General features: G+C 33.3%; 1 protein-coding gene across 8 annotated transcripts in view; it reads left to right on the forward strand.

Moving 5' to 3' along the window:
* The window catches only part of ZPLD1 (zona pellucida like domain containing 1), a 220317-nt gene extending 199708 nt beyond the window's left edge, over positions 1-20609 (forward strand). For 7 of the 8 annotated variants that reach the window (XM_039856843.1, XM_039856837.1, XM_039856835.1 and 4 more), the window contains 7 exons: positions 474-546; positions 4561-4658; positions 5996-6076; positions 10817-10988; positions 12222-12330; positions 17689-17718; positions 18135-20609. In XM_039856843.1, the coding sequence (XP_039712777.1) occupies positions 474-546; positions 4561-4658; positions 5996-6076; positions 10817-10988; positions 12222-12330; positions 17689-17718; positions 18135-18310 (739 nt within the window). In that variant the 3' untranslated portion in view covers positions 18311-20609. The remainder of the gene's footprint in view (positions 1-473; positions 547-4560; positions 4659-5995; positions 6077-10816; positions 10989-12221; positions 12331-17688; positions 17719-18134) is intronic. The other variant, XM_039856842.1, reaches the window with a different exon arrangement.
* Positions 20610-21553: the final 944 nt, after the last annotated feature.

Consider the following 21553-nt stretch of genomic DNA (forward strand, 5'->3'; position numbering starts at 1 on the left):
ATGCCCAAGCTTCATCGTACATGGAAATTCATTCGTTTGTTCAATAAATATTTATCATGTATCTATATGTACCATGAAATGTTCTAGCAGTGAACAAAGTAAAACAAAATCTCTGATCTCATGAAACTTCTAATGGAATTGATGAAAATGTATTTACATCAGATTCAAATTCTTTTGGAATGACTTTTTTTTCCCTGCAAAAAGTCTCATATAAGTAATGCCAAATGAAAAAAAAAAAAAGATGCCTTTATAAATAAAAAAATTATAAAAAACAGTTTGTCTTTACTTGGCCTCTCTTGCTTTTTAATCTTTTATTTGTTCAGTGATTCAAGATATACACCTACTGCAGGCCTAGTTAAAAGTATGTCGATCTTACTCAAGAATTTTAATATCTTAAATCTAACATTAAGATATAAGTGAAACTTTTAATTTAAGATTTCATCAGTGCTTTCCTTCTTCTAACTCTGTCTTAGGTCCTCAGCTGCTATTTCTGTGAGAGAGAACAATGGTACATTTGTCAGCACTTTGAACCTGCTCCTTTATAATGTAAGTTGATTGGTGAAGGATGTTATTTTCTCTCTCACCGTTCTGAGGAGCCATTTATGCAAATGGCTTTTATATAAAAATCTACCCCAAACCACATTAACTCTGTTATACTTCAGTAACATTTATCCATCTTTCCTACCATTTTCATATATTTTAGTGATAAATGTATAATAAAAACTCCATTTTTCTCTAAAAGTTGGTAGATGATTTAAGTTTTATTTCATAAATATAATTCTGTATAGTTACTTTAAGTGTCTATTTGCCTTTAAATGAATGTATTTATTTATGTGTGTGTGTGTGTGTGTGTGTGTGTGTGTGTGTAGCCATTGTCAGGGACAAGAGTTGAGGAATAATATTTTTACGATAAAAAGAAAAAGCCTAAATAATACTTCTTTTAAAGGCATGCTTGGTGATGAATGTGTTAATATTTTTAATACGGTTTTTGGCTGATGTCAGTTCTGTCACATCTGAAATAATTTGGCTTGACTACATAGTATTGTCTAAACTTTTGTCATGTAAATATCAACAGTGGCAGCAAAACCTGAAAAATACATGGATTTCTATTTATAACTCTAACATTAATCCTCCAAATGATATTTTCATGTTGATTAAAAATTTTTATTCATACATTTTAAATGCCTGATTTAAATATCAATTTTTCAATCTATCAACCAACATTTTTGTAAATTATGAATTTGATTTTTACATTATTATTCATGTCATCATGGCACTGAGTTATGATTCATGCAACTGATTTAAAAGTCAGTACTTTATACTTTGAATATAATGAGCTATAAATATTGTAGTAGGACATTTTCCAAAGGCATTCTTAAAAAAATCATGTTTGTAAGTTTGTAGTCTGACACCACAGAGTTTTAAACAACAAATTAAAATGTATTGGAGTGAAGATTGTTTTTGTTGGTACGATTTTCTGTCATTTCGAAACTTTCTTCTGTAAGAAGCTGCCAAGTTACTTGATTCTACAATCTCAGCAAATATGTGCCAATAGTTTTTCCCAATATAGCCAGATATTTATTATTGTTGCAAGCACTATTTTTAAATAGAAGATTTTTATTTGTTGATTTATATGTGTAAGCTCCCTGAGGTAGAATTGAGGTGACTGGTTTGGGTTCAATATTATTTGTTATAATTGAGTGAAATAAAAATGACAACTCCTGATCTTAAAAAAGAGAAAAATATACCCACATGGCATTTAATGATACCATTACTTTCTGTGAAAGTAAACTATTTTCTCACTGGGAAGTATAAAATCAAAATTTAGAAGTGCAGATTTGAGAAGAGTTTTGCTATTAAGGTCTTTTCTTTATCATTTGATATAATATTATAGTCCTGTTGCTAAGTAGACATAATCCTTCAAAGAGTTTCTAGAATCTTAAGGCTAAATAAAAGCCTATAATTTGATGATAACCTTAAGATTTTAATTCTATGGTCAAAAGATAGCCAACTGGATACCAGACTATAAATGAAATAGGTAGTGCCAAAATACTTCTCATTTTTAATAATTTTCAATAAAAGAATTAATGGTTGAGTAAAAATTAAATTGAATTTGAAGTCATTTAGTAACAAGTTACTTAATAGAATTCAGCCATTTCCCCATAAACTAGTTGTTTTTAATTAACAGACTATTTTTTAGAGAAGTTTTAGGTTTACAGAAAAATTGATCTGAAAGTATAAAGTTCCCACATACCTCCTCTGTCTGCACACAATTTCTTCTATTATTTATACCTTGTGTTATGGGGTATATTTGTTACAATTGATGAGCTGATATTGCTATATTATTAACTAAGGTCCATTGTTTACTTAAGGTTCACACTGCATGTTGTATATTCTATGGGTTTTGATAAATAGCAGTGACATATTTCCACCATCGCTATTTCATACAGAAAGTTTCACTGCCCTAAACTACTTTTTTAAAATAGTATGATCATAGTATTTTACAATGTTACAAGATATTAAAAAATAGTAATTTATAATGGAAAAAAAATTTGGTATACTTCGACTAATTGATTCAAAATCGTATTTACTTTTTGTTTGAGAACCTTTAGCTACTAACCTTTAGCTACACAAATGTAATTTTATTGTAGCATTTCAAATTATATTTTATTTTACAACCATGAGGGGCCATGTCTTATTTCACATGCAAAGTTTTTGATTCCTAACCCTTAGGAATGATAAAAAATTGTATTACGTACCCACTACTCATATTCTCTAATTAGTCATTTAAAGAGGAAAGTTTCTTACCCAATTTGGATTCAGGGTAATTGTTTATTTTTATGTGATCTGTGACTCAATAAGTGTACTTAGAAAAGTTTTATAAAAAGCAATGACTTTATTGACTATGCTATTTCCATATATGCAGGTTATTTCAGGTTGAACTGTGACTTTTATTTCTATGAAATATAAATATATCAGTTTTCTCCGCTGTGGAAATAAGGATGACTTTGTGCATTTCAATAGTACCTGACTATTACTATCTTCTCAGGAGATACAGAGACAGTAAATCTGAAGAAAAGATTATAATAATTATGAATATTTAAAAGATAAAGAAAAAATCTAAAATAAATATAATTGATTTTAGGGAAAACATTGTACTAACAGGAGTAAAGGCAACTATCCAAGATAAAGTCAGAGAATTACCTTTGAGAAGCAATTTTAGAGAAAAAATTTGATGATTCATAATTAAACCACAGCTGAGTCACGTCATTTGCAAATGATTTGGCAGTATAATACTTGTAAAGAAGTAAGTTTCTTCTGGACAATACTGATGCAAGTATAAGAAGAAAATGCTTCATAGTTAATGAAGTGTGGATTACTTGGAGAGTTGGAAAGGGGAGCCAGAAAGAAATTAAATACAAATACTTACTATCAGAAATGGCTAGAGGAGCTATTTTCTTTTATCACAGAAATATAGAGAATAGATATAGCATACAATCCCTCATTTATCTGGTTTATTTGGGAATAAAATATTCCTCATGCATGTAACCTTTTTAAAAGTGAAGCATACAAACTGTTTTTGTTTTAATTTTTAAAAAAAATCAAAATCTGTTGCTTTCTTTCCAGCCTTCTTAGAATATGTTCTGTACTTTGCCTTTGCTTGATGATAGTGAGATTTCATAATGAACATTAAAATCTCCCTTCATTGCAAAATAGCAATATGTTCGGAGTTATTAAATTTTGGGAAAACAATTTACCTCCATGCTAAATGATTTGACAGCTTACTTTTTTTAGGAGATTTTTTTCATTTTACATTTTTTTTCTCTTTTTCTTTATTACTAAATTAAAGCTGTCACTTCTCAATTTCCAACTGCCACTTTAATCTATTATAGATTGTAGAGTGATATAAATAAGCTTTCTAAAATTTGTCTCAAATAAGGGCAAAACTGTAGAAATGAAGTTCTGAGATACCCTTCTGTAAGTAACCACCAAAGAATTTGATGCAGAAACTCTATGGCATGCATTTTGGCAACTCAGAGAACATGTTGGTTTGTTTGTTTTGTTTTCTATTAAATTCGATAAGTGATTTTGGGTAAATGAGATATTATCAAGCATATAAAAACCTCCAGTGGCAAAGGGCTTAAACTGAAGCAGACATAATTTAAATAAACTTCTTAAATAAATGGAAATTTAGTTTAAGTAAACTGAATATTGACTATTAAATATTAAACAAATGAAATATTAACCATTGACTATTAACAACTGAATAATGTTTAAAAGCACTGAACATTTACCATCATTTATGGTAAATTATGGAAACAAAAAGATTTATGCATAAAAATGAATTTGTTACTTGACTACGGTTTCAGGACAGCTCTGCCAAGAAGCTAGAGGATTAACTAGGTCCTTTTTGGGTTTCGTTTGGTGGTCGATTTATGTTGATTTGCTTCTCTCTCTCTCTCTCTCTCTTTTTTTTTTTTGTATATGACGTTGTTTTAAGTTGTAAATGTACTGTCATTGGGAAGGCAATGATAGATTAATCACTTATTTTTTCATTAGGATTCAACCTACAGCCAGCAGTTAATTATCCCGAGTATAGGATTACCTTTAAAAACCAAAGTATTTGCAGCCGTACAAGCCACTAATCTGGATGGCAGGTATTTTCAAACTCTTATCTTTTGTTGGCTAAAACATTTTGGCTTCCTAAAGCCTCATGAATCAGAAAGTTAGCTCATTCATTTTTAATTTCAAAAATACTGTCATTGCTAATAAACAGAAGTAATAACAAAGATTAAGAGGTGACACATTTTCTGTCATCAACTGGAAAATAACAAGTCTTCCCATAAAGAAGGAGGAGTAGTAACTGGAAGAGGGTGTGAGACATCTTCTGGGATACCAGGATCTTCTATTTTTTCATCAGAAGGATGATTAATCAGATGCAGTCATTTTTGTGAATACTTATGATTTGTGCACTTTTCTATCTGTACATTACTATTCAATAAAAAAATATTTAAAAAACCAAAGAACTCTCTCCATAAGGATCTGGGCCAAAATGATGTAAAATGACATAAAACATCTCTACCAAAAAAAAAAAAATCAATCAATTTTTCTATGGTACTTAGAAAATTCAGAATGATCAAAATGGAAAGGGAATTCAAAAGCTAAAGATTTAATCCTGCCCTATAAAAAAACTGTGATATGTAAATGATTTATTTTGGGTTTCTTATATATTACTTAAATGTTGCATCCTGAAGAGATTAGTATACTCTAGAAACTTTACCTTTTCTTTTCTGTCCTGATATTTCTATTCTTGAATATATATGATTCTTTAAAACTGTCTTATTAAATGCAGGTATTTTTTTTTTTCTTTCATTTTATTGACATTTAGTTCCCACAGACTAGTAATTTTCATGACACCAGAATCTGAGTAAAGTAATGTATAGATGAAGGCACAATCTGGCCTTGTGGAGGAAGGCTGTGTATTTGCCTCATAGATTTTCTTCTACCTCACACAGTCTATATGGACTCCCATTCCCACCTCCTACTAATTCTGGCATAATTTAGAGTGTATAATTTGTGTGTCGAACTTTTTTGCTATATGTGGTATTATAATATCCTTTGTCATCTGTTAGAGACAGTAACTTCTGGAAACAAAAGACCATTGTTTACAATGAGCATAGAAGCATCTATGCAGTTCACTTTTGGGTTTTATTCCTTCAGACTTTGATCATTTGGTTGCCTTTCACAGAAATTTTGTGCATGTGTGGTATTAGCCTTAATCCCACTTGATGCAGGATGGCAATTTATTATTGCAGATTTTAAAACATATTTGAGTTTAGAAGAATGTTTTAATGAATAAGAATCTTCTGCAAATTAATTTAAAAAACCTACATTCTATGGAATAAGACATTTGTAAATATTTACTTGCCTTAGATTAGTAACTAATTCCCAATAAGAGATTCTAACTCTAGATTATGCTTACTTCTTTCTTCAGATGGAATGTCTTAATGGATTATTGCTACACGACCCCATCAGGGAACCCCAACGATGATATTCGGTATGATCTCTTCCTTAGGTAGGTGCATTGATAGCAAAGACCAAATTGTAGACATTGAAATGGAAAATTTACATCAGAGAAATAAATTATAGGGCACTTTTATAGCTTTTAAATATAAAGTTTTACATTTTGAACTTTTAGTCCTTATAAAGCTGGAAGTATAAAAGTCGAGAACAGTTTTCAACATGAAATGCCGATAAGGCTATTGTTGAATGAGAGTTGCAGTGAGTTAGGTCCACCAAAGATGTTTTATTCATGTTCAGGACATATGAGAATATTTCACTGTCTTAGGAAAAGCATGGCTAGGATAGTATTGGCAATAAGAGAAAGGCAGTGGAAGGGTACTATTTATCTGAGCTAGACTATCTCGTCATATGTCAAAAGGAGAGTAAAATTAAAGTAAGAGTCTAGATAATTTAGACCCCAAAATACGTTTCTTCATTTATCAGTATTTAATATGAAAGTATAAAATAGCCTACCACTCCTTTTTTATCAGAGCCAATAACTTCAACTTCATTCCTCAATAGACAGTGATAGAGTGAATGTAATCTACATTTGGGAAAAGGGGACATTGATCATAAAAACATTCAGTCATCTCAGTTCCCTTTCAGCATTTTTATCTGACAGCAGAACAGACTTGAGAGTCGAGCAATGGCTTCTAATCATGCTTATAAATGCAGTTAGCTCAGATCACTGCTGCTTATTGACACATGATGGGAGTAATATGATGGGAAACCAAGAAAATATGTTTTATTGGCTAATCAAGGTTAAGATGATGTTCAGAGGGTATGGTCAAACTGACACTCATGTCTTGTTGCTGGAAATGTTCCTTTGGGCAACGTTTTTGGGAAAAAATGTCAATGTCCATCAAAAGCCTTAAAAAATTTCATATTCTTTGATTCTATGCTTATAAATTAGGAAGCATATTCTAAAATATTTATGATTTTTCTGGTCTATGAGTGCTATTTAAAATAGTAAAACATAGGAATAAGGAAATGGCTGAGTGAATTATGAAAAACCAGTAAGTCGAGAGCTCATACAGGCACTGCAATCATATAGTTATTTATAAAGCAGAAAAAAAGTTTGGTTCTATTTTATCTCCTCCCTTTCTGTCTTCTCAATAATTGTATCTTTGGAAATACATAGTTTTTAAAATTTATGTATTAAATATGAAGTGAAAGAATCAGTATATACAATTACATGTACAAGTGAACTTATTTATATTTTATACAGTAGAAAAGACTGTAAGGAAATACGTCGAAAGGCTCACAATGGTTATTCATGCATGGTGGGATTGTGGATCATTTTGTTTTAACATTTTTCTTATTTTCCAAAATGTCTATAATGATCACAGATTGATAACCTGGAAGATGATCATCAGACTTCTGTCTGGTATGACTATAGCTTTAGCTGAGTTCTCAATCTTTTCAGTTTTCTTGTTGAAAACCACAGAAGAGTGAAATGTGTAACTAAAAAAAGTCCCCCACATGCCATTTTCAGTAAAAGCTGTAGAAATTCTAAAATATGTGTTGGGGTCAATAAAAGCAGTTAAGATCAAGAGAAAATGGTGCAGAGAGAGGCTTGTAGGAAGCAGTGCAGCGAGAAGTAGCAGGAGAAACAGGGAAGAAAAGTGAGTGCAGAGGGGTCCCTGTGGCGTAGGTCCAAGAAACAGCCAGGAGAAATGCGCATCTGGAAAGAGAGGACACCACTGTGAGCAGAAGTTGCTAGGATAGGGGCTCAGGTCCAACAAGGGAATATGGAGAATAAAGGGGTAGAGAGTAACCAGAGCCTCAGAAGTGGCAAGTCTCATAAAGTGCCAGCAAAAGTACACATTTTAAAGTTGAAGGAACCACCTGAGAAAGCAAAGGCCCTACCCTTAGTGGAAGAGGCTAGTGAATGAACCTGAGAAACACAGAGCTCATACTCTCATGAATATCTTCAAGTTCAGAGAGGCAGAGAAATCTCAGCTACACAATTCTGCCATAGCCAAAGAAAATTTGTCTGTGATTGTAAAATGAGAGGGAGCCCTTGAACTGAAGAAACTCTTAAGGAAGGTCATTAACATTCCATGTTGTCCTAGGAGTCCCCTGAAAATAACAGGTCTGGGAAATCCGGTTCTTTCAAATATGACTGGTAAGCAAATAAAGGTATTTCTGTCAGTATTCCTGTTCCTATATACTGTAAGAAAAATGTGGAAAATGACAGAAAAAAGTTTTTTTAAAAATGAATTAAACTCACTGGAAAAATTGCCATGGAACAGATAAGATTTGTAAGAGCATTCTAACATTAATTTTATTTTACAAATTAAAAAGTAATCATAGTTATTAACATAGAATTATAAGAACCCAAGCAAGAAAGGATAAGACAGTAAGAGGTATGGCCATGAGAATGTGAAAAGAGAACTAGGAGAATTTAAGACAGATAAGAAAAAAACAAATGTATTGCAGAAAGAAACTCATAAGAAGGTGTTCAAGGGAGACTACACACAGTAAAAAGCACAGTATAGGACAAGAACGATAAAAATAAGAAATGCAAATAAAAACAAACAAATATAAAGGAAAAAGGTAAAAATGATAGAGGAGGAAAGATAGGCATAAAAGGTAGGCAAAGGGAAGGCAATACAAACAGAATATAATTAGAATCTCCTCAAAAGAAACCAAAATAACAGAGCGAATATTTAAAAATATAGTCTAGGAATACTTTCCTAAATTAAGAGAAATTTATATTGACATAGTGAAAGAATGCCTCAGATAAAAGCAAAGCTTTCAAAAAGTAGATAATAGGGGAACTATAAAAAGACATAGTCAGAAATATAATAAAAATGAGAGACTTTAATGACCTTCTCTCAGGAAACTTAGTTATGGTGGCCAATGATTAAGTAAGGATATAGAAGATCTAAATGACATAATAAATAAGCTATTTGTTGATAGCTAGCAATTTATAACAATATTAGAAAACAGAAAGTCACCACCACTTGGAAGTTTAAAACGCTTAAATAATACTTGGATCAGATATAAAAATATGAATCAACACTTTGCAATAAATAAAGAACAAGTATGTTCTTTGAAAAAACAAAAAATAGAGAACCACAGCTAATCTAATCTAGAAAAAAAGGGATAAAGGACAAATCTGTAAAAAAGAAAAACAGAAAACATAGAAATAAGGAGGGTATGGCCCTATCAGATATTATAATTAATAAAAGCTCTAAAATTATTAAAGGAATGTGTTACTATGCAAGACTAGACACAGACAAAGATTTAGAATAGTAAGCTGAGAAATATATTCAAACGTGGGAATTTACTATATGGTAGACTGTGATAGCAAAAATCAGTGGGATAAACAGAGATTTTTTAAAATAATGCTGGACAATGAATAACCATAAGAAAACTATAGCACTGGATCTATATTTCCCTCAACATACCATAATAAACTTTATATAGATTACTAATTTAAGTGTAAGAACTATAGCTTTAAAAATGGTATAAGAAAGCAAATTAACATAGGAAATGTTTTTTTTTTAAACTTTGGAGTAAGGAATATCTGTCTTCAGCCCAAATACTAGAAGCCATAAAATAAAATATTGAAAATGTAACATAAAAATGAAATCAAACAACACACACAGACACACACACACACACACACACACACACACACACACACACACACACACTGAGGAATATCAAACCCAAACAACAAAGTAAAACAATTTATATAACAAGCAAGAATCCCCCTTTCCTAACATTTAAAAAACTTGTAGGAATTGGGAATAAAAAAGGCCAATAACATAACAGAAATAAATTTGGGCAAAAGACAAAATTTTCAGATCCAGAGACACAAATGGCTCTAAAGTATATGAAAAGATGCATGTATTCATTTCCACTAAGAAAATGCAAATTAAAATTATATGTCGATAGTTTAATTTTCCTATCAAATAGAGTACAGTCTTCAAATTTTCCCACACACTTTGTTGATATAGCTCTAGGGAAAAAGGATTTTTTTTCATACCTCACTGAGGAAGTACAAAATGTAACAATATAGAAGGCAATGTGGCGAATCTATTAAATGGTCTCACAGATACGTTGTACCAATAACACTGCACATATTCATAACGATGTATTATAAGGCTATTTATTATGACTTTTATGTAAAAAGTAAAATAGTTAAAGCAATACAAGTGTCCATAAGTAGGGAACTGACTAAATAAATTGGCACATGTGCATGATGGAATACTGTATAGCTGTGGTAAAAGAAAAAAGAAGCTTGCTAAGTATTGCTATGGAAAGATCTCTACGATGCCTTGCTAATTTAAAAAAGGCAAGGTACAAAATAATGTAGACTGTGCTACAGTTTAAGAAGGAGGGAACAATGAGAAGATATTGCTTCTACTTCTATTTGCATATACCCTGGGAAGATGCAATACAAGTTTGTATGTGGAATGGTATAAACAAGGATGAAGTTGGAAGAGAGACTTTTTACTATATATACTTATACTGGTTGGATTTTTGAACCGTATCAATTTACTTCTAAAATTTGACAGTAATATAATCAGAAACCGATCTATTTACATTTTATGATCTAGGTCATTCTTGTCATATTTGTTGAATTAGCCTATTCTTTTATTAAATACCTGTAATATGGCATGATTTTGTTAAGTCTTAATGTAGTGGGATACCCTTAACACTGCAGAAATGTATTTACAAGTCCCAGTGGGCTGGTACTTTCCAGTAAGATCCTGTTTTTCCATTCCCTAATATATAGCTGTGACAAAGATCCTCAGACCACGGTCATTGAAAATGGCAGAAGCCAGCAGGGCCGGTTTTCCTTTGAAGTATTCCGATTTGTGAAGCACAAGAATCAGAAAATGTCCACTGTCTTCCTGCACTGCGTTACGAAGCTCTGCAGAGCCGATGACTGCCCCTTCCTTATGCCAGTAGGTTGTTTGACAACTTTATTCTAAATTGTCAAATTGATTTAAGCTGAAAGGCTATCAAGTGTTAGGCACTAATTTATGTAGAGAGAGGGGATATGCATCAGGTCAAACTATTTGAAGTAGGATTTATTCATTCATCCAGTAAAGATCTATTGAATGCTAGCTTTATACCAACCGTTATACTGGGAATACAGAGATGCATGCATGAATTCTGAATTCAGTTAACTTATCCTTTAGGAGCATGAGATAGTTACGGAATAAAACAAGACAAAATATTATGGCACAAAGGCGACATAGATATGAGCTGTAGTAAGAGGCAGTCCTCATCCGTGTGAGTGAGATAAGGCAGGAGATATTGGGAGAATTAGTGGAAGAGATGAACCTTGGGCTGAAGATAGATAAACCCCAAAGGGACAAAATCAAGAGTGTGAGAGACGCTCCATGCCATAGGATGGTCAAAGTCGCAGACACATAAAACAGAGCAACCAGAGAACTTCCAGTCTTTCATTAAAGCTATGGAGCACAGCAAAAGATGATGGGGAAACCTGAGGGGGTATGGTGGTGCTGGGCTAGCACTAGAAAGGGAGGTTGGGGCCAGATGGCCTGAGCATCCCTTGGATTAAAAGTCAAAGCTATAAAAGGTGTGAATCTGAATTGCTTACAGCTATCATGTAAAATATAGATCCATTTATTAGTGAATAAAAAGATTGCATTTCTGACAGATTCCCCCTAGAGTCACATCAATATTAACCCAAGAAAAATGAAGGCACATTTAAAAAATTTGAAATGGCTTTAATATGTTTATATTATGCTCAAATTCATGCGTTTCTTTATAGTCATTGATTAGTTCTAACTAGCTATATCAGATGGGCTTAAATGTAGAGTCCACATTACCTTGGCTGACCAACATTTCAGGGAAAGATTTATTAAAGGCTTGAGAGAAATAAAAGTAGAGAAGTTTGATAAACACAGCTCTTTTTCGGGAGAGCCACTGAGCTATGTAAATAAATGAGGCGATGCACAATTACAATGGGAGGAAATAAGAAATATGGCCTAAGCCAGGATAAGAAACATTGTAGCAGTTATATGCAAAGTAATTAAATAAATGCACAGAAGTAAATGAATAAAATTAAACATGTGGTATCTCTTCCAAAAGAATCTGCTTTCCGAATGGCCATAAAGAAACAATTTTGTGCCGGTGTGGAATTTCATTTGTTTTCATTAACTCCTCAGATTTGCAGCCACAGAGAAAGGAGAGGTGCGGGGAGGAGGACCACTTGGAGCCCCCGGAGCACTTCGGGAAACGCTGTCCTCTCTGTGGGTCCCATCATTACTCGGAGCGGTAAGAGCGCCCCTCCCTGTGTAGTAATACACGGTTCCAAAATGGCCTGTTGAGCTTCTGAGGAGAACTCATGGTTCCCGATGAGCACTAATTAACCGTAAGACGCAATAAACTGTTAAACAACTTTTAATTTCACAGTTGTTTCCTGTTAACTTATACACAAAGGGCAATATTTTCTTTATCACATTTCCCTTACACACACGTATACCGTACTGGACATTTGCCCTTCTGGATCCACTCTTACCCCCCACCCCCCGGCGCTCTGCCTCCGAAGACTGGCCCAGGAGAACTGCCTGCCCCTACTGCCTTGCCATCTACTTTCCAGCTGTGCCTGGCCAATATGTGACACTGTAAGAGAATGATAGAGAAGTTCACACAGCTCCTGCCAGATACCTCTCTCCACAGAGCTACTCTCAGTTCTGGATACCCTCCCCTTAACACATAGCCCAGGTAACTTGATTTCCTCTTGTGAATTCCCTACATCTTTATTTATAGTCCTATTAAATTCTCCTTAAATTGCCTGGTTTGAGTGTCATTTGTTTCTTCCTAGGATCCTGAATATTACATACCCCAATTCAGTGCACTCATTCATGTTCATGAATCTAATGGACACAACTGTTTATACAGATATATTCTCATGCATACAAATATTTGTGCATGCACGCTTTCTTTTCTCTCTCTCTCTCTGCCCTTTTCCCCCCAACCCTCCCATACACCAAAGAAATATTGCTTTCCGTCAGCATGAACCCAGAGACATCCAGAACTGGTTAAATAAAACAGACATACAGTATAAACAACACAAATTAGATTTTAAAAAAAGAAAAACATGAAAATTGGGTCTAGTTTTGTCCTAACAAGCTAGGTTTCTTGGGATTTTACTTCACTGCTCTGGGCATGTGTTTCTTCATTTTTAAAATAAAGGTTTTGAAAAAGTAACCTTTAAGATTCTTTCTAACTCTATAGTTCTAAATGTATCTAAAAAAAAGAAAGAAAGCAACAGAATTCTGATTTGGATTATATTCTAACATTTTTTCTCTTTTTTATATTAGTCATACGGCTATTATTTAATGTTTCAATTAGATTATCTTTACCTCTTCTCTCATGCCTCCCATCCTGCAGTGAAAAGAAAGTTTTGCCTGAAATAGGGAATTAAGCAAAAAGTGGTTTGGGCCTGAAAAATCCAGACATTTGCTTTAATTATTTACTCCTCTGTGTTTGTGTAGACATAGCATCATTTCAAAACAAACTAATAGTCTTTTTAAATACTGCAGAAATTTATTAAATATAAAATTTTAAACTTAGTTTATACTCTCTGAGAGTTTGGTATATATTTTGAACGCTTTGAAAATGAGTGGTTTATGGTTTGTAAAAGGCCCAAAGACTTATCTTTATCTAGCTGTCTGAAACTCAGCTATTGTTGCCAATAAGTAAGAATGCTTTGGGGTAGGCGCAATACAAAAATATTTTTATTTCTATGGAGCACATCTAGGGTCATTTTGCTGTAAGAAAAGAACTTTGAAAGGGACATGTTTCTGTTCATTTTTAGTAGATGGCTTTTCCTCCTTATTAACCTCTTTGCCTCCTTCTTACCTGGAGCAAATTGAATTTATTATTATTTTTCTATTTTTTTGAATTTAAATATTACACATTTAAAATAACTTGCTAGTGTAAGATAATTTTTAAAAAGACGAAAATTACTAAGAACCTCCCCCGCCATCCTAGTTACGATTACCAAGTAGAAGTTTCTAATTCTACCATAACTAACCAGCTCTCCAGGTTTGTAGGTTTCACCTACACTATGTCTAGTCACCCAAAATATCTTGGTTAAAATCCTGAAGAGCTAATGCCTTTAATCACAGCACCACCAATGTCATGCCTGGGTGTCTTCTTTTCTAATTTCAACTTGTTTCCACCTTGAAGGTAACATTTATTCCCTAGCACATTAGCGTTGTCTCCTAGTCACCTCAGTTTCTCCTCGGGTAAAACCTGCAAAGGATCATGTTCAAACCTTCCAGACCCCATTCCTCTCACTCTCTGTGGATTTATTTTTCATAATTTTGATAAATAGCAATAGAATGTTCCTCATTTTTTGGTGATCATGGTGGCCTCATTGTGTAGAGGACCATATATAACAATATTTACCCTGTAATACTGTGATATCCATGCAAAAAAACACATTTTAAATTCCACACAGAGAACTCATAAATCAAGCCACATCCATTCACAGGCAAATCCAATATAAATTTAATGTCCTGCTTAATGATCAAGACTACCTTCTTTCCTTAGTTTCACTTTATTTTTTACCTTAGGTCAGCTAGAATTTATTTCTCCAGGTCCTGTGGCCAATTTTATATAGAATAGTCCAATTTCAGGCTTGATTTGGTCTCTTCAGAGCTCTCTGATACTAGGAATTTTTGCTCTGTTTACTCATTGAACCACTCCTTCACCCTAGACAACTAACTTAGGTCAAGTTTAAAAAGTTGTTAAACCTCAGAATTTTAGTTTTGTTTTTTGTTTTAATGAAATCAGTTCCATTCTGTTTATTTTTACCCAACAATGTTGAATCATTTTGTTAGTTTATTTAGGAAAATATTCACATCCTCAAAATTCAAAACCCACAAAATTCCTGAAGTATTCCTTTTTTAAGTTCCCAAATGCGAAGACTATTTGGTCAAAAAATAATTATTATGGGTACTTCTGGCAATTCAAAGGTACAATCGCTGAAAAACTGTGGTCTAATCATTTGTTTACATAAATTCTGGTGGAGAAGTCCAAGCCAAACTCTCATTCAACTTGTACCACTGAGTTTTTTGGGAAGTTAATAATTCATCTGAGCATATTAGCTCCTACATGGGACAGGCGCTCTGACAGGAAGGTGGAATACAATAGAGAACAGGCCAGTCTTTGCCCTCAGGGATCTGAGTTCAGAAGCAGAGATAGACTATGAAAGAACATAACATGGTGGAAAGTAAAAAGTTTGGAGGTTCTGAACTTGAAACATGTGGTCCATTTTACCACATAAGTAATTTAAGATTTAAAAAGAAAGTTTGCTTGTGCTAAGAAAGAGAAAATATTTGTTCTCCATATATCTTCATATTTTCTTTTTCTTCTTTTTCTTTTTTCATTTATTTCAACTACATATATGAGAGAAAAACAGAGAATGACAGTTCGTTTGCCACTTTTGGCTTATGAACAGCTGTAGTATTGCTGCTACTACTTTTCTCCTACGGGTCCTTTCAAAAAACTTTTTGTTTTTTGAAAAGCCCACCAGGTTTACTGTTCTACTTCCCAAAGGTTTCTTTTGGCATATTTATGTATGTTAAGACCAAGCGGATGGTAGAGAAAAACAGAAGTGTGTTGTGACAGAAAGCTCATGGAAAATGTCTGCCTCTTCTTTCTGGGCTAGACAGTGCTTTGACTTTTTTCTTTTAATTGCAGTGATACTAAAATTGCAAGATACTAGAAATAGCAACCTGATAGTTATTCTCTCTACCTTTATGCACTACCAAATACAATTCCAAACAATGTTCAAATATAACATGGTTTGATTTCAGCCATCTGTCAAAGGTAGGATGCTTTCAGTTTTTCAGAGTCCTGGAACCTGGAGCTGGTATGGCTTATTTGGCATTTTGTCCCCACATGAAGATTTTGTTGAGAGCCAAGTCCTCATGGGTAACACCTGGGGAGGAGAGGGTATTCCGACTTCCTTTCTTCACCTCATAATGTAGAAAATACTAGAGGCTTTGCATCATAGCACTTCTGCCTAATTTGGGACACATAGGAGAAAGAAGCTTTCTATTCTTTAATAGAAGCATTTTTTTTTTTTAAGTAAATGAATGTAATTTCTAAATAAAGAATAACTGTTAAAAAGGAATTTTAGAGCATTATATATTCTCCTTCATGTTCCAGTGAGGCAATTTGTCTTGAGAAAGGGGCACATAGATCTTTCAGATGAAATAATCACAGTTCATTCATCTTATCTATTTCCATGAGAAGGAAGTGTCTATAAAACGATGTTGTTTGGAGGTTAGGATTTTCCTAAGGGACCCTTATAAGGAAAATTTGTGGCATTTTTCTTTTTGTCCTATAGCAATGCACTGCACTAGCCTAAAGAATCCTGAGAATGCACGCTCTATTAATTTTGGGCATTGTACTTCAGGGATCAAACAGCAGAATCATCATTTTTGCCAAGACTCATATGTCTGAAAAGAAATGGCATCAGATGTTTTATAAATATCTCACCAGGTTTTCCCATCAGTGGTTTCAAATACTAATCCTGGAGTTTTTTGTAGCTTGAGATATTCATCTCTATGACTAAAAATATTTTTCATACTTGGCTAGTTTATATTATTTTAGAAAGAGGATTCTGAAACAGCTTTTATTTAAACATATGTTTACTTTATCATAGAGGCTGTGACAGATGGAAATTTCTTCATCTGTAAAATGGGGGTAGCAATCATATCTAAACCATATGGCTATTATGAGGATTAAATGTGAAAACATGAAACAGCGCTTTGTAAAACTGTATGGCACTATATGCATATTAATTATAATAATATTTACACACCAAAATCAGTCATCTGCACATATTTTATGAATCAAATAACAAACTCTCACAGACACATACACATATTTAAACACAAATATGAAATCCATTCATTGTAAAGCTCAAGGGTTAATTGCTATATGATTACGAAATGGGTAACAATAATCAGGAAGCCAAGTGAATGTGTTTATTGTATCTATTATTATGTTTTGCCAGGGAAAAGTAAAAAATCAACAGCTTCTATCTTTTACTTCACAAATGTGAATAAAACTATAACTCGAGCTCAGACGTCATGTTTTCCTTTCATTTAGTTATTAAGTGTGAATTTATCTTCTTGGAACTTAAAATGATGTTTTTGCAGATTACACTGGGTAAATTGGCAACACTTAAAATAGAGCGGCACTAAATAATGAATATTTCTCTATAACAGAATAACAAATGACATGTTATAGGGCTATAAAAAATGTAATAGCTGTTAACAGTTACTGCCCCTACTAACATGACTAAAGAGATAATGATGAAGCAAAGTTGGCAAGAAAGAATACAGTGCAGTATATTTCGCCATTATGTTTGTATGTCCAGGGCAGTGGCAGGGTGTGGGCTTGGGGAACAGATAGATGATGAAACCTCAGACAAGTGGCATAGAAAATGGGAAAGCACAATGGTTTACGAGGATTTTTATTATTGCCTTCCCCATGGAGCTTGCGGGTGAAGGTGAGGAGACATGTAAATAAAAAGTGATTATAGAATTATAATAAACATAGTTAAATATTTAGAGATACAATGTCATCTTTATTTGTTTTTCCCTCCAGATGAGACTCCAACCAACAATTCACAGCTTGGTAAGATAATTAACAGATATCGAAAATTAAATTATGATTTTTAAATATTTTAAGTATTTTTTGGTGATTAGTTGCAAAACTGTAATCAACTAAATATAATGAAGTCTGCTTTTACAACTTTGTTATATTTTAAATAACAGTTCACTGAGGAATTTTGAACTCGTATGTGACCTGTTTTTATAGCATTTTATAGATGACTTCTTTGTTTGTTTGCTTGCTCAGGGGATACCAGGCCTCTAAACCATGTAATCCTTTGATTATTGGATTGAATTACAGTAAAATAGATGGTCTCATGATCTAGTGTCACGTTGTTAGTCTATAAGATACTGGTGACAGATGTTTTGCAGGTATAAATCAGGATAAGGTGAAATAAATCTGATATTGGATTTTTCCACTGTGTGTTTTATTACTTGCAGGTTCTCCAAATGAACCTCCTTTCCAGCTGAACGCCGTCACCAGTGCATTGATATCAGGAATTGTCATTCTGGGAGTCATGAGCTTTTCCCTGCTCCTGTGCTCACTGGCCCTCCTACACAGGAAGGCACCCACCAGTTTGGTGTTGAACAGCATAAGAAACCCAGTCTTTGACTGACTGTAACAGGTCCCTGCTCTTGAGAGAAGGCTCACTGACCATAACATGTGTGACTGCAGTCAATGTTCCATCTGAATTGAATTCTAGCCAACATTTGATATTTGTAGATTTGGTAGATTTCACAGTGTAGCTCTTTAGCTTAACAATAGCGAAAGCATTTTGATAATATTGCTCTTGTCACTTATGTATACGGTCAGCCGTATTTGTATGGCACCAATGGGTAAAATGACAATAAGCACACAATATTCAGGACTTAAGTCTTACAGGATCAATCATATTTTATTTTACTTCAGTTTTATTTTGCTTTGGTTATAGAGATAAAAGATAGGTATAGAAAAAATGGAATTTGTTATATATTTTATCCCTAAGCATTAAAACTCAAGGTAATGGCATTTAGATTTGCATACGTGGTCCTAAAATAAAAGTTACTTTTTGTTTTATTCCAGATAATTCTGGTTTGAGGACATGTTTTAGTTGGACTGGCCAATTTAGACACCTAAGATTTAAGTACTCATTCTATGACCTTCTGTGTTTTTGGTCAATTTCAATGTCTGGCAACATTCATTTTTCAGAAAAAACTCTTGGGAAATGTATCTCAACTTGGAGCACCCATTTGTGTAGCAAACAGTAAAAACAGCCGTTAACCTCCAAAAGATACTAAGAGATCCTAGATCATTATGCGTTTGGCTGTGATCAGTTTCTCCTGGTTCAAGTGCGAACATCAGCATGTGTTCATTCTCCTCCCAGGTAAACAACTTAGCTGTGACAGCTGTTGTGCTTCTAGCAGTGAGGCAACTGCCAAGATTATTCTTAATTCAAGAATCATTGCCTAGGAAAGCAAAGTGCGATTATGGGAAGAGGACATTGTCTCCAAATGCAAGCATAGTGTTCCTCTGCAGGTTTTCAACAACCCAAATTTATTTTCTAGAACAAAGAAGAAACAAATTAAGTGTGTTTTATAGAACTTTATTGGAGTCTTTATTTATTGAGAAAAAAAGTTCCTTTTTCTACAAATTTCTGTTGCTGGCAAAACAAATAGTTTGGAGGAGATTTTCTTTTTCAGGTATCTTCTTGAAGGTGTCATAATTACCATAAAATAAACAAAATTTTCCTCTAATGATAAACTGCAAGAAGCATTTGATCCATTATCGGTTTTGCAAAAAAAATTTAAAAATCAAGTTTTAGGCAGCCTCTGTTCTTACCAAAAATAAATAAATAAATAAATAAATTAAATAAATAAATAAATAAATAAAATTAACCTTCACTTTATTCAAGCTATCCACACAATTGAACAATTTTTAGGACAAACATCAAAACCTAGAAGGGCCAAGTTAACTAAAAAAAAAACTGCGGTAGAAACTAATTTCTATTCAATATGTGTGACCCATTATTCAGTACTTAATTTACTATATTACATGCAAATGACTATGCAATTTTAGATTTGTTTCAAATGAAGTGTCTACACTCTGAAGTTAATAATTAAGTCAATCATCAAATCAAAAAGCAACTTTTCTTCAATTTGTCTGAATAGTTCAGAAGAAAGTGTTTATATAACAATAATTAGCTATATAATTGCCTCAACTTTCTCTTTCAAGGTGTAAATACCATCAGAGTGACATGGGATCTGGAAAATGTCTAGATAATTTCTTTAATATAAAGAAATAGATCACTTAAAAAGCAAATCACCTCTTCTCTCTGTTATTTCAAAACAACTTAGACATGACCATTATGAATTTTATTTGTGTTAACAAAAATATTTTCTAATTTAAAGGAAAAAAACCTACAAACAGAAAAATATGAACCGTGCTACTTATGTGACCCTAAATATTCTGGAAAATCTATTTCAGATACTTTAAGTGAATTGCCATTGATGTGAGGATTAAATTCTGTGAATAAGACATTATATCATTGAAACTGTTTGTCAGTTTGATTTTTGTGCTCTTGGGATGGCTTCTGTTTCAGGTGTTGACCTTTTAAATTATATCTACCATTTTATAAAACTGAATAACAGACATATTCTGCAAGCAACTTAAATCTCATATTATTTTTTTGCCACCTTTTCATCAAAAATGGGAGAATCAGAGCTATAATGAGACAAACCAGATTTGTTTTATATAGCTTTGTTCTTATAAACCTGCAGTTGTATGTAGTATTTAGTTATACTGAATATTCTGGTTACTGCAGTATGAGAACCTTACAAATATGTGCAAATGTTTCTTCAGTTTTAATACCTCAGACTGTTTTTTTACACTTCAGGGGTAAGGTCTGATGACATGTAAAAGATGATTGTTTAATAAAATAATTATAAATGAATATTGTTAAAATAGTGATTTTTTAAAAAAGGTATTTCTTCTTCCTATTCTTAACATTCTATTTCTACTTTCACAAACATTAAGAAAGATTAAATTTAAAATAAGCTGCTTAATGCAACAGAGAAGGTCAATGATCTCTGAAGCTAGATGAAGCTCATCCTTTCCACATTGAGCTTCCTGGTTATAGCCCTGTGGTGGGAGACGTGTCTATGAGATCAGCTGAAGGTAAAGAAAAAAGTACCTTGAGTTTGAGCTCTGACTAAAACTGAGCCTACGATTTTTAAAATATTGGGGTGGGCGGGGGCAAAGTAAAAACTGGAAAGACTGAGCTCAGCTTCTGCCTAGACTTATATAGTCTCTCATGACAGTTCTACCAGGATCCAGCTGTCATCCCTTGTTTTGGGACATGACACAGAATTGAGGAGAAATCCTTTTCCTGACTCAAGGAGATTCCAGTCTTAAGGAAGTACTACTCTGGGTCTTCGAGGATTGGCAGTTAGCTTTGGGAGCATCATAGACATCATAATGGTTTATGAAGGGGCATGGTTGGCTGTGGAAAATACAAGGCAGTAAACTTCTAGAAGTGAGAAATGAGCAGAAGTCCATGGGAGACACTTGTTTGTGGACACGGATGAGGCACAGTTTGAGGGATTCCTAGAGCACTTGGTGGGAGTGAATTGTAAGATGATGGAGAACCTTCTATCATGGTGGTCGGGGTTACTGGGCAGCACACATTTCCTTTTATTTCATATTTACAAGAAAAAAAGCAAGCTTTTTTTTCAATTGCTTTTGAGAATGCTATTCCTCAATTATTTATAATCGGGGAGCTATTTCACACTAAACGATCCAAATTTATAGTTTAGAAAAAACTATGCTTGGATAGTAAACAAAACAAATATTAGAGTTAACTAGTATATTATTCAGGATATTC

This window comes from Pteropus medius, unplaced genomic scaffold, assembly GCF_902729225.1.
Source record: "Pteropus medius unplaced genomic scaffold, Ma_sr-lr_union100, whole genome shotgun sequence".
Lineage (NCBI taxonomy): Eukaryota > Metazoa > Chordata > Mammalia > Chiroptera > Pteropodidae > Pteropus > Pteropus medius.